The following is a 14,743-nucleotide window of genomic DNA, read 5'->3' on the forward strand; positions in this document are numbered from 1 at the left end:
TTCGCGAAACTTTCTGACTTCGATGTTGACATTCGAAAGTTAAGATTCCAACATTAAATGCCCTAGAAACATGGATGTGTAATCGATAGATTGAGTTATGATACCTCCGGTTATCACAAAGGGTAAATTAATTGCCTCTCGGTATTAAATTGAACTTCCTACTGAGAGTTATTGCAGTAGTAGTATATATATGTTGCCGGGTTTTCAATGTAGTCAGTCACTTTTTACTTCTTAGTTTTGAATCATCAGATTAACATAAGATTTCCGCCGATGTTCAACCAACAATAAGGATTTTCGACTTTAGATTGACCACCATGACCTACGTTTATTTATATAAGTAAGCAGATCTCTCTGACTTTAATGTTGACAATCGAAAGTCAAGATTCCAATGTTGAATATCCTAGAAACATAGATGTGTAATCTGTGGGTTGAGTTATGATCCGTCCGGTTGTCACATAATTAGGTTGTCGGGTTTTCAATGAATCATCAGTTTAACATAAGATTTCCGCCGATGTTCAACCTTGATTAGGGCAATTGTCTTACAGTTAAGAGTCCTCAATCAGCCCAAATTCTTGCAGGTGTTACTCTAATGTTTCGCCTAACCCGAAAACGCCTATCTAAGGTCAAAATTTCACAATTACCCTCCAACATGTCCAAGATGAATCCTGCAATCGACAGTAGCTGTTTCTGTCATACGATTAGACATGTCTGATATATAACCCTCTAACATGTCCAAGAAGAGTCCTACAACCGACTTTCGTCAATTCTTCTAAACATAAGGTATAAACTATACCAAGCCGCTTTGAAGTCCAGTTTTGACCCATCCAGGTAACAAGAATTCGCAATCATTCCTATTTAATTGCATGCAATTGGACGCGTCAGTCGCTTGTATATAATAGTCGAATATGTCCAGTATATAATAATAACGTAGCTGTTTCTGGAACACGATAAGACACGTCTGATGTATGTATAACCCTCCAACTTATCCAAGAAGAGTCCTTCAAACGACTTTCGTCAAAATAAAACGAAGTACTTCCAAAGGAATAACATATATCACCACTTGAAAAGTAGCACTAAGTGAATTTGTTTACCTTCTGTAGAAGTGATATTTATTGACTTCAAAAGAAGTGAACAACATTCAATTTTGTTTAAAAATACTACAATTTCTCTTCCTTATAACTTCCTGAGAATGACTTCAGATGTAGTGAATTTGGAATCAAATAAAAAGAACATCCCTCCCATGACAAGCCTGTGTTAAAATCATTACTTTTTTCAGGTCTTTATCAGTACTTCCATGGTGTAAATTCTACATCTTTTTCGCTTCTTTGGAAGTTCTTTTTAAGCTGGATAGATGAGGGATATTCAGGAACTTTTACAGGGAATTGGTTGACGCCCATTTCATTTCTGGAATACAGTTTAATATCAAGAACTTCTCGAATTAAAAGTTTATAATTAACAATCGTCGAACTTTGTAAGGGATTTCAGAACGTGTACAAACCCTTTTTTCAATCTTCTATTAAAATTTTTCGAAAACCATTATAGAAATTAATTGTGACCCTGCTTAGATCCCTAAGGTTGTTTACAATACATTTTTTTCAATCATTTAAACAAAACACTTGTGTATTTCGTAAAAAAAATGAAAATATTTATATTATTAACTAACTAGACTATCATCTACTCTAAGCTCAAAACCCCCTCTTGAATTGCATGTCCAAAATAATTACTTTTATTATAATTAATAAAGGAAATAATTGTATAACAACTAATAAAAGCTAAAAATTTACTTCCCCTTTCTCTCCAAAACGCTACTTCTCCTAAACTTTAACTTTAACCGATTAACTATTGGGTGTTCTAACTAATTTAACGAGAACTCAAACTTTATGGGTGTCTTAACTTAAGATCTTCTAAGTTATAAAAGCTTTATTTTAAATTATTATATAATTTTTTTGTATAATTTTCTGTTTCTTTTCTTTTGCCTACCACTGTTTTATCACTTTACAACAAATCTTTAATATAATTTGCAAATTATTTTCTTTGAAAACCCGGGAACTTGAATTGGATTACGGGGAAAAAAACTGGCTTTTTTGAAAAAAAAAAAACTATTGGTTTGGGTTTGTTTGAAAACGTTCAACTTATTCTGATCTTCTTTTTGGAACTTTAAGTTCAAATAATAAATTCATTAAATGTCGTTTACCCAATTGCAGCAATAATCGCAACAAGCAGCCCTTAGCTGCCTGGCAATCACAATTAGATGATGGCAAATGTTTCTATACAGGCCTTTACCCTAGAGCCTGGACCGAATATGATCTCTCCGAGTATGGTGTACGTTTGGTATGTCGTCAGATAAGCCCGGTTATACCACATGACTATAAGGATTCTTCTTTACCTTGTGCGGTATTTGTGTGGTCGGTGGAGAATGTTTGCGAAGAGGAGCGTACAGTTTCCATAACTTTTACCTTTAAGAATGGCACGGGCAATAAGAAACAGGATGCAGAAGGAGCAGCCTCTTCCGAACTCTTTTCGGAGGGTAATGCCAAAGGTGTAACGATCAATCAAAAGATCAATGAAATGCCCTGTAGTTATAATTTAGCTTGTCGTGTTTTGCCCGAAATAAATATTACACGATGTTTGCAATTTGATCCCAGTGGTACGGGGGAGCAATTGTGGCAGCAGCTAAAGGATCAGGCACAATTGAATGAGGACTCAGCTGATGAAACTTTAAAAAGTAAGTGTTTAAAACTTCAACTTTCCCATATAAAGCTTAATATTTTACTTTCCCTCCCAGCCAAAGATGTGGGCGTGGCTATTTGTGCCAGAGTTTCGCTTAAGCCGAAAACTTCTCATGATTTAGAGTTTGTTTTGTGTTGGGATATGCCCATTATACACTTTCCCAAAAAGCTTAAGGCTCATACACGCTACTATACCAAATATTTTAATGCTTGTGGCGATTCGGGTCCCAAGATCTGTGAATATGCTTTGAAACATTACTCCAGCTGGGAGAAAGCTATAGATAATTGGCAAAAGCCCATACTAAATGATGAGTAAGCTTAAAGCTTTTCTCCTTATTAATAACTAAATCAATAATAAAACTTTTCCTTTCTAAAAGGGGTCTACCGGATTGGTATAAATGTGCCATATTTAATCAGCTTTATTTTATATCTGATGGTGGTTCTCTATGGTTACTGTGTGATTCGTCTTTGGGTCAAGAGCTGGACAACAATGATCCCAGGTACTTAAAATAACTCATAAAACAAAAAATTTTCTTTCCACTACTCTCTTTATAATTTAAGACATGCCTATGGTCGTTTTGGTTATTTGGAGGGTCATGAGTATCGTATGTATAACACCTATGATGTTCATTTCTATGCCTCACCCGCTCTAGCCCATTTATGGCCTAATTTACAGGTAAATCCCATACAATGTTCTCAAAATTAAGAAAAATGTTAAAACTTCCTTTCTTTCCTATAGGTCAGTCTACAGTACGATTTTAAAGATGCCATTGCCGCCAATCTTACCGATACCCGTAAAATGCTTTACGATGGCAAGATAATGCCACGTAAAGTTAATAATTGTGTACCCCATGATTTGGGTGATCCCGATGAGGAACCTTTTACCTTAATCAATTGTTATAATATACATGATGTGAACGATTGGAAAGATTTGAATACGAAATTTGTCCTCCAGGTCTATAGGGATTATTATGTTTTAAATGAATTGGCTCAGGCTCAAGCGGATAATGCTAGTAAATTTAGTTCGATTGAATTTATCGATAAGGAGAGTTTGTACGAGATGTATTCACAGGATAATAAGCGCAAGAATTCGGTGGAGGATAAGAAGGGTAAGATGAAAGACTAGACTATAAACTAGACTATAGACTAGACTAGAGACTAGACTATAGACTATACTATAGACTAGACTATAAAGTAGACTATAGACTAGACTAGACTAGACTAGACTATAGACTAGACTAGACTATAGACTAGACTAGACTAGACTATAGACTAGACTAGACTAGACTAGACTAGACTAGACTAGACTAGACTAGACTATAGACTAGACTAGACTAGACTAGACTATAGACTAGACTAGACTATAGACTAGACTATAGACTAGACTATAGACTAGACTATAGACTAGACTATAGACTAGACTATAGACTAGACTATAGACTAGACTATAGACTAGACTATAGACTAGACTATAGACTAGACTATAGACTAGACTATAGACTAGACTATAGACTAGACTATAGACTAGACTATAGACTAGACTATAGACTAGACTATAGACTAGACTATAGACTAGACTATAGACTAGACTATAGACTAGACTATAGACTAGACTATAGACTAGACTATAGACTAGACTATAGACTAGACTATAGACTAGACTATAGACTAGACTATAGACTAGACTATAGACTAGACTATAGACTAGACTATAGACTAGACTATAGACTAGACTATAGACCAGACTATAGACTAGACTATAGACTAGACTATAGACCAGACTATAGACTAGACTATAGACTAGACTATAGACTATGCTATAGACTAGACTATAGACTAGACTATAGACTAGACTATAGACAAGACTATAGACAAGACTATAGACAAGACTATAGACTAGACTATATACTAGACTATAGACTAGACTATAGACTAGACTATAGACTAGACTATAGACTAGACTATAGACTAGACTATAGACTAGACTATAGACTAGACTATAGACTAGACTATAGACTAGACTATAGACTAGACTATAGACTAGACTATAGACCAGACTATAGACTAGATCATAGACTAGACTATAGACTAGACTATAGACTAGACTATAGACAAGACTATAGACAAGACTATAGACAAGACTATAGACAAGACTATAGACAAGACTATAGACAAGACTATAGACTATGCTATAGACTAGACTATAGACTAGACTAGACTATGGACTAGACTATAGACTAGACTATAGAATAGACTATAGACTAGACTATAGAATAGACTCTAGACTAGACTATAGACTAGACTGTAGACTAGATGGTAGACTAGACTGTAGACTAGATGGTAGACTAGACTGTAGACTAGACTGTAGACTAGATTATGGACTAGACTATAGACTAGACTATAGACTAGACTATAGACTAGACTATAGACTAGACTATAGACTAGACTATAGACTAGACTATAGACTAGACTATAGACTAGACTATAGACTAGACTATAGACTAGACTATAGACTAGACTATAGACTAGACTATAGACTAGACTATAGACTAGACTATAGACTAGACTATAGACTAGACTATAGACTAGACTATAGACTAGACTATAGACTAGACCAGACTATAGACTAGACTATAGACTAGACTATAGACTAGACTATATACTAGACTATAGACTAGACTATATACTAGACTATAGACTAGACTAGACTATAGACTAGACTATAGACTAGACTATAGACTAGACTATAGACTAGACTATAGACTAGACTATAGACTAGACTATAGACTAGACTATAGACTAGACTATAGACTAGACTATAGACTAGACTATAGACTAGACTATAGACTAGACTATAGACTAGACTATAGACTAGACTATAGACAAGACTATAGAGTAGACTATAGACTAGACTATAGACTAGACTATAGACTAGACTATAGACTAGACTATAGACTAGACTATATACTAGACTATAGACTAGACTATATACTAGACTATATACTAGACTATAGACTAGACTATATAATAGACTATATACTAGACTATAGACTAGACTATAGACTAGACTATAGACAAGACTATAGACTAGACTATAGACTAGACTGTAGACTAGGCTATAGAGAAGACTATAGACTAGAATATAGACTTGACTAGATAAACTAGGCTATACTATAGACTAGACTATAGACTATACTATAGACAAGACTATAGACTAGACTATAGACTAGACTATAGACTAGACTTTATACTAGACTATAGACTAGACTTTATACTAGACTATAGACTAGACTAGAGCAAAGGAAAGAAGTCTAAAGTTTTACTCGTTTGTTCTTTTCTAACAGAAAATCGCAAATCTGCCTCCATGTATATAAACGAAATGAATGGCAAGGTCTATCTAATGGATGCCATGACCTATTTAAAAGCCATGTATCCAGCCTGCAAGGCCATAATGGAAAGAACCATAGAATATGATAAAGATAATGATGGTTTAATAGAAAATACTAAAATGCCCGATCAAACATACGATTCATGGGTAATGGAGGGACCAAGGTAAGTTGTTCCAAAAATTTTAGTACAAACAAATATATAATTATATTAATTATAACATTAAATTTAGTGCTTATTGTTCGGGTTTATGGTTGGCAGCATTGCAAAGTATGTCGGTAATGTCTACTTTATTGGATCAACCCAATGATTGTTTACGCTATCAGGATATCTTGGAGAAGGGAAAACATTCGTTGGAAGAGAAATTATGGAATGGTAGTTATTATCGTTTTGATACATCGAACAGTCATAAGGATACCATAATGGCAGATCAATTGTGTGGTCATTGGTATATGAAAACCTGTGGTTTTGATTATGAGGTTTGTTTTTAGGGGGAAAGAAAGTCAAATTTAAGATTAAAGTAATGTGTTTTGTTTTTGCTTTAACAGATTTATCCCAAAGAAAATGTACGCTCAGCATTAAAACGTATTTATGATAACAATGTTATGGGTTTTCATGGCGGCTCTATAGGAGCTGCTAATGGTTTTATAGCCAATACTGAGGCCGAGAAACCGGGACATGTAGATACCAGCAGCATTCAAGCGGAAGAAGTATGGCCAGGTGTAACATTTGCCTTGGCAGCCACCATGATACAGGAAGGAATGTTCGAAGAAGGTTTCAAAACTGCAGGAGGTCTCTATGAGACTATATCGCAGAAATGCGGCATGAATTTCGAAACACCAGAGGCTTTTTATGGTGAAAAACGTTATCGTTCTATAGGCTATATGAGACCTTTAAGTATTTGGTCTATGCAGGTGGCTTGGGAAAGACGTAAAGCTTTAAGAGATTAAGTTGTTTGGAGTAGAGAAAAGAATCGAGTCAGTTAGTCAGTCACAATTAGAGATAAAAACAAAATAGGTTTAAAGTTGAAACAAGGCTTTTTTGGCAAGATTAGTTAAGGTGCAGTTTAAGTACAATATTTCTATATATATTTTAAACACATATTTATATAAAAAACAAACAAAAGAAAAGGATTTTAAACAAAAAATGAAAAAAAAAACAAACCAAAGATGTTTAGTATTTAAAGTTTTCAAAATGTAAGAAACTTCAAAGAGCTTGTTTATCGAAGGCCTCAGCTATGAAATGGTTATTTGTTTCTTTAAGAATAAAAAACCAAAAGCACAAATTTTAGATGTTAACTTTTAGAAAGAAGATATTTACAAAAGAGAAAGGTGCATTTTTTAAGTTTTAATAATAATTTAATACAAATTTTTCTTTAAAGGAAAACCTAAAACTGCCTTTTTTGATTTCTCTTAAGTATTATTAAGTTTTCTTTATTATTCTTAAAAGTTCCTGGTTTTTCCCCTTTCCTTAAGTTTAGTATTATAGTTTTAAACTAAAAATTTAATTATTTTATTATTAATTTCTTTATTAAAGCTTAAATGTTAAGTAAATGCCCTCTATTTTTTCCAAATGTTAAATGTTTGTTGAGATTAATTTTAATTATTTATTGTTTATGGAAAAATATTAATTAATTGGTGTTATATTTATAAACAAAAACTATATTCTATGGATAACTTTAATAAGAAAACTATATATAAAGAAATTATATAAATAAAAACAAAAACACAAATATTTAATCACAATTTAATAAAAGTGTTTTAAAGAGAACTTCAATAAAATAGATTAGAAAGTTTGTTTTAAGATAGATATTTCGTAAGAAATCGAATGTCTTAAGGAAATTGGAATGGAAAGAAAAAACAAATCATAATAAATTTGTTGCAAGACTAGACTTTATAGAAGACTATATTCTAGACTATGTAGTAGACTATATAATAGAATATATAGTAGACTATATCTTAGACTATATAGTAGACTATATACTAGACTGTAGACTAGACTGCGTAGAAGATTATAGACTATCCTATTTAGTAGATTATAAACTCGACTGTAGACTAGACTATTGACTATATACTAAAGTAAATACTAGACTATATAGTAAACTATAGAATGAACAATATAATAGACTATATATAGTAGACTTTATCCTAGACTATATTCTAGACTATATCCTAGACTATATAGTAAACTATATATTAGTCTATATAGTAGACTATATCTTAGACTACATAGTAGACTATATACTAGACTGTAGACTAGACTATGTAGAAGATTATAGACTATCATATTTAATAGATTATACACTCGACGGTAGACTAGACTATTGACTATGTACTAAAGTAAATACTAGACCATATAGCAAACTATAGACTAGACAATATAGTAGACTATATATAGTAGACTTTATCCTAGAATATATACTAGTGTATATAGTGGACTATATCCTGGACTATATAGTAGACAACATATTAGACTCTATCCTAGACTATATAGTAAACTATATAGTAGACTATATATTAGTCTATATAGTAGACTATATCTTAGTCTATATAGTAGACTATATCGTAGACTATATCTTAGACTATATAGTAGACTATATACTAGACTGTAGAATAGACTATGTAGAAGATTATAGACTATCCTATTTAGTAGATTATACACTCGACGGTAGACTAGACTATTGACTATATACTAAAGTAAATACTAGACTATATAGTAAACTATAGACTAGACAATATAGTAGACTATATATTGTATACTTTATCCTAGACCATATTCTAGACTATATACTAGTGTATATAGTGGACTATATCCTGGACTATATAGTAGACAACATATTAGACTCTATCCTAGACTATATAGTAAACTATATACTAGACTATATATTAGTCTATATAGTAGACTATATCTTAGACTATATAGTAGACTATATCTTAGACTATATAGTAGACTATATACTAGACTGTAGAATAGACTATGTAGAAGATTATAGACTATCCTATTTAGTAGATTATACACTCGACGGTAGACTAGACTATTGACTATATACTAAAGTAAATACTAGACTATATAGTAAACTATAGACTAGACAGTATAGTAGACTATATGATAGACTACATAATAAACTATAGACTATACTATTGACCTGACTATAGACTAGGCTAAAGACTAGAATATAGACTCAACTATAGGCCAGACTATAGACTACGCTATAAACAAAACTAACATTTCGCGGAAAGGTGTCTCCGGACTTAGTAGGATTGAAAATTTAACATTAATTGTTGTAAACATAATAAAGATTTGGAATCATTTCCAGTTTTTCAAGAAAGTAATAGCTGACACTTGTCGGCAAAAAGTTAATAATTCTGCATGACATATTTCCTAAACAAACACAATACCAATTGGAATTTAATCACAAACTTTAGAAAAGTAATAAATCGTTCCCATGGCTATGACTGAAGACAGTTCATAAAGCTAATAAGCCTACAAAACATATTCCTTAATCAAAAACAATTCTAATTGGACTTTAAGCGCAAACTTTTGAAAAGTAATAAGTTGTTTCAATGGCAGGCAGTTTATAAAGCTAATTTAACAAAGCATAAGAAAGCAAACTAATAAATTGACTCTCCGGTTTAAGACTACTTTACAAATTTACGGAATTGCTCTCCAAAACTAACACAAAACTTTGGAATTCTTTAAAATGTTAACTAAATAATAGCTGACACTTGCCGGCAGTGGTTGGCAGTGTAATAAGCTAAAAGTTAATAAGCCTATAAGATATATTCCTTAATCAAAGACAATACCAATTGGAATTTAACCACAAATTTTTGAAAAGTAATAAATCACATCGAATGCAATGAACTGGCAAAGCAAATTAGATAAAGCATAAAGCAAATTAAATAAAAGATATTGCAAACTTATAAATTGACTCACTCGCTTAAGACTCCTTGGCGAATTCACGGAATTTGTACCCACAACAGCAAACTTTGGAAAACTTTAAAATTTTAGCTAATTGAACAAAAACTTTTAAGGAATTTCTTTAATTACACGCACTTTATATACTCGCAACATTATTTTCATCAAAAAACCATTTGCTTTTCATTTCTTATTGGAATTTTTTTTTCATTTCTTATTGGAATTTTTTTTAATTTTCCAAAAAAGAAAATTTCTTCATATTTTTTATATCACTTTTTTATTGAAATTTCATAATATTTTCTAATTAACTCATTTCATCTTACAACACTTACTTTATTTTAATATTTATCACTATTATTATATTAATTTAACAAATTTTTACTATTTTCTTTATTATTTTTTAATTTTGGTTAAATTTTCTTAACATTTTCACTTTGTACCGAAAAAAACTAATAAAACCGCCTTTTATTTGGCTTGATTTTTTTCATTTTTGACAGTCAATCAAAATCATTCACAATAGTTGTAAAGAAAAAAATAACATATCTGGTAGCACTAAAAAGGAAATAAAAAACATCAAACGGAAGTTGAGGAAATAATCATAATGCTTAATAAAAAAGATTAACGGTAATTGAATCGTTTTTGTTCTATTGTTTTTGTTGTCGTAATTTAATTGCCCCATTAAATATTTCTTGTTTTTGTTTATTTTGATTTATTTTATACATTTTCTACATTTTGCTTATTTTTTTCTTGTAATTTACCATTACTTTTGCTTATGTTCCTTATGTCAAAAGTAGCCATACTTCTTACACCTTAAAAACGCTAAATTTGTCGTTCCTACTAATCTGGTAACAAATTCTTAACTAATGTGAATTGCTTATGTCTTTGTTAAAATAACGTTACAAAATGTAAACAAAACAATAAGAAATGGCGGTTTTATTAGTTTTAGTGATGTTTAGTGTTTAAGTTAAGAAAATTTTGTTAAAAATCAAAAATTCTCAAGAAAATTTGTAAAAATTAAAAAAAATAAGTGTATGAAATGAATAAAAGTGATATGAGTATTAAAATTAATAAGAAAAAAGTGTAATACTCTTGCTATTGAGATAAAAAGTGAGAAAATAATAAAAAAAGGAAATTCGTTAAAAGTGTTTTTAATTTATGAAAATTTGTTAAAAAATTGTTAAAAATTTTAAAAATTATTTATAAAATTTGAAGCCGAAATGCAGTATTCAATAGTTACAACAAGAAAAAGTAATCCGGGTTCAATATTTTTTAAATTTTCATAAAATTTTTTTAAACAAAATATGTTTCAACATTGAAGGTGTATTTCTAAAAAAAATAATATAAAATTTTAACAAAATTATATAAGCAGGTAAGTTATTCAATAAATATATTATGTATTTTAGACCAAATTATCTTGCAACATCCGCTCAATTGAAATGCAAGTTTTTAGCTCTCGGCCAACAAAAGGAAACCAATTTCACACAAAATTAGGAGGTTTTTCTTATATTATTTGTAATAATTAACTAATTTTCTTTTATTTGATTAATGAAATCTCAGTACTATCTGTCTAGAGACAAATTTCAACTTACGTCCACTTAAAATGAAAAATTTACAAAAAAAACTCAAATTCTTTTCATCTTTTTTAAACATTTTATTAAAACTATAACCACAAAAATCTCCTCTGATCTTGTCATTCTTTTTCATTATTCTCTTGCATATATTCGCTTTCACTAGCACGATTAGGATTATAACTTTGTTGCCATTGTTTAAGAAATTTATCATATTCTCTTTTACTGCGACACACGATTACCAAACTGGAGGGTCTACAACCAAATTTCTTCAATTCTTCCATACGTTGTTTGGTCGTCTCTAAACTGTGACACAAAATACGCGGCACTTGAGCTATTTCGTAGCGGGTAAATTTAGCTTCATCCAAAAGATAATCTAAAACTTCTTTGATTTTAGTAACGCGTACCGAATTAACTTGCGGATGTTTATCCATAATAGCTTGAGCCTCTTCGGCACTAAAGCCCAAACGTTCGCCTATATATTCGGCCACAGTGGTTTTATTACCTAAGACTTCCAGTTCATCTAGGGATAATTGTAAAGACTTTTGTAATATCGGCTCTGGACATCTTACCATCCAAGGCATTATCTTATCCTTTTTAGCCTGTAAAGCTCTACGCAATCTAATTTCGACAGCACGAGGAGCATAACGAAAACCCCATAAATCTTTTAAAATATTCATAGGTTCTACTTTGTAGTTAATCATATGCTGTAGATTTGTTTTAAACATATCCAAAGGCATTTCTAAAACAAATAAACGTTTAGCTAAATATTTGGTCACTATGCTGGGAGGAACATTTAGTTGTTCAGCTATAAAATAAACACGATTGCCATGAGTCACTTGATTATATTCTCTATTTAGTGCAGAAACCAATTTACGTAGTCTGGGAACTTGCAACCTCAGGAAGGGCACAAAATCATTAATATCACGTAAACCATTAAGAGATCTTAACAATTTTATTTTCTCACTTAATCTTTCTGGAAGGTGGAAATGAAACTTACATCAATATTGTGATTAGAACAACCAAACTCCTACTTACTCTTTTCCAGTGTTATAAGCCATGGATACTCTACAAAATTCTGTTTGGTTACACCCTCCATACACAAAGTTTCCATGGTATCTCGTAAAGACTTTTGGCGATATGTCTTTAAAACTACCTCATCGTTCATTATATGCTCCACTTCTTCTTCGCTAAGACGAAAACGCAAACGTAAAATATCCACCAATTTTTTCGAGTTGTCACGTTTTTCATATTCCGCTCTATAGGGTACTATATATTCAGGATCAACTTCACTGCCTCCTGGCGGTATGGCACACACTGTTTCGGTATTATGTAGTAAAGGCGAACATTGTAGGAATCTTTGCGGGATTTGTTGATGAAAACAACTCTCATTTAGTATTTTATTTTGTAATATACCAGCTTTTGTATAGAAAACTAAAGATCTTTCAAAGTTTCTTATTAAATTACGCCACATTTTCTATTGTTTTATTTAATTTATAATAAGAAAGCATTTTCCGTAAGAAAAAAATATTGTTATGAAGTAAACTACAACAAAAAGTTATAATTCACAGTAATTAAAAGCAACAGCTGTTTTTAGAAGAATAGTGCTGCCATAGTGTTGTTTTTTGAAAATTAAGTTATTATTGGTTAAGGGAGAGTGAAAATTCTCAATAAAAATAAACAAACGTTTTATATGAAAATATAAAATTGTTATATAACTAATATTTCAACGAAAAACTACAATTTGCTATACAGTCGTGAATAATAAGAGACTTAATTGAAAATGAAAGATAGCCTGTGATTAGGGTTCTATAGATAAAACAAAAGTAGACTTTTCTGCATTTTATGAAAAGTCGATTTTTCGATTTTTTTTTCATTTAATTAGAAGTCGACCCATAGACTTGTCGACTTCAAGTATTTTATAAATATTCGACTTTTCGATTTTTTCTGAAGTTTTTCGACTTTTTCCGACTATTTTCTACTTTTTCCGACTATTTTCGACTTTTTCCGAATTTATTCGACTTTTCAACTATTTTCGAATTTTTCCGACTTTTTACGACTTTTCAACTATTTTTGACCCTTTCCGAGTTTTTTACTTCTTTCGACTTTTTCCGATTTTTTTAGACTTTTTGACTATTTTCAACTTTATCCGATTTTTCAACTTTTTCCACTCTTTCCGACTTTTCGATTTTTTTCATAGACGATAGTGTAGTTATCGACTTTTTTGGAACAAAATAGTCGACTTCAACCTTTGTCGAGAAAAAGTCAATTGTTCGACCTGTGATCTTATTTATTATCCATAAAAAATACATTTTTGGTATAAAAAATAAAATGGGGTCACTTTTCGCTCATTCAGTTTATATAAAATTAAATTGTTTTAAACTTTAAGCTGTTACGTTATGATCACAATTTGGATAGAAATTGTTGGTAGGGATGAGATATATTTTGTTAGTTTTTTTGTTCGTATTTTGATTGGGTAGCGAAGTACGCAGGATTGTTCTAGTTTTCTATAAAAAATCAATAAAAAATAAAAAACAAGTCGGAAAGTATAGTCGGGCATGGCCGACCATATAATACCCTACACCATGAGTATATTTTTAAAATTTTTACTTTTTATAAAGAAACTTTTATGTTGAATATTATTCCAAAATATTTGAGCAATTTATTGATAAAAAAACCAAAATTTCTAAATGAGGCTTTATATAGGTCAAATATGGGCCGATCCTCGGTAAATTTGGGAAAAGAATATATTTTTAAATAACAGTTAGTTTTTTGAGTTTCATTGCGATACAAATGGTTACAAGTCAATTTTAGACGTTTAAAACATTGTTTGAAGGAGGGTTTATATGGGGGCTAGGGTCAAATAAGAGCCAATCCTTACGAAAATCTGCAGTGTCATTTATACTTATATAAAACTTATTTTTAAATAGATAATAGAATATTTGACGTAATTATGGCATAAAAAGTTCAAATCGGGAGGTACTGTTGTATAGGGGCTAGGTGAAATAATGGACCGATTTCAACCATGTTCGTCCCTGTGCCAAAAAAACATGCTTGGTTCAAATTTCATCAAATTATTTTGAAAATGGCGGCCTGTACCTTGCGCACAAGGTTTACATGGACAGCCAGACAGCCGGACAGACG

At 31.2% G+C, this 14,743-nt stretch overlaps 2 protein-coding genes across 2 annotated transcripts; one reads left to right on the forward strand and one right to left on the reverse strand.

Annotated features, from left to right (window-relative positions):
• Positions 1 to 2,121: 2,121 nt before the first annotated feature.
• LOC111677676 (non-lysosomal glucosylceramidase) lies at positions 2,122 to 7,819 on the forward strand (the record flags this gene model as incomplete). Its single annotated transcript, XM_046955863.1, has 8 exons — positions 2,122 to 2,725; positions 2,786 to 3,041; positions 3,107 to 3,229; positions 3,291 to 3,405; positions 3,469 to 3,838; positions 6,074 to 6,281; positions 6,349 to 6,595; positions 6,665 to 7,819. Coding segments are annotated over 8 exons (2,325 nt in total), but the record flags the coding sequence as incomplete, so codon positions are not given.
• A 3,821-nt stretch (positions 7,820 to 11,640) lies between these two features.
• LOC111677714 (transcription termination factor, mitochondrial) lies at positions 11,641 to 13,111 on the reverse strand. Its single transcript, XM_023438901.2, has 2 exons — positions 12,638 to 13,111; positions 11,641 to 12,575 (listed from the first exon to the last, which is right to left on the reverse strand). Exons 1-2 carry the CDS (start codon positions 13,071 to 13,073, stop codon positions 11,722 to 11,724), a joined length of 1,290 nt encoding a protein of 429 aa, XP_023294669.1. The 5' UTR covers positions 13,074 to 13,111; the 3' UTR covers positions 11,641 to 11,721.
• Positions 13,112 to 14,743: the final 1,632 nt, after the last annotated feature.

This window comes from Lucilia cuprina, chromosome 2 (assembly GCF_022045245.1).
Source record: "Lucilia cuprina isolate Lc7/37 chromosome 2, ASM2204524v1, whole genome shotgun sequence".
NCBI classification, from domain to species: domain Eukaryota; kingdom Metazoa; phylum Arthropoda; class Insecta; order Diptera; family Calliphoridae; genus Lucilia; species Lucilia cuprina.

Excerpts from the sequence above, each read along its gene's own strand:
- LOC111677714 (XM_023438901.2), bottom strand. The coding sequence starts at position 13,073 with ATGTGGCGTAATTTAATAAGAAACTTTGAAAGATCTTTAGTTTTCTAT. Across the intron at positions 12,576-12,637 it reads GCTTATAACACTGGAAAAGA|AAAGATTAAGTGAGAAAATA; the intron begins GTAAGTAGGAGT and ends TCCACCTTCCAG.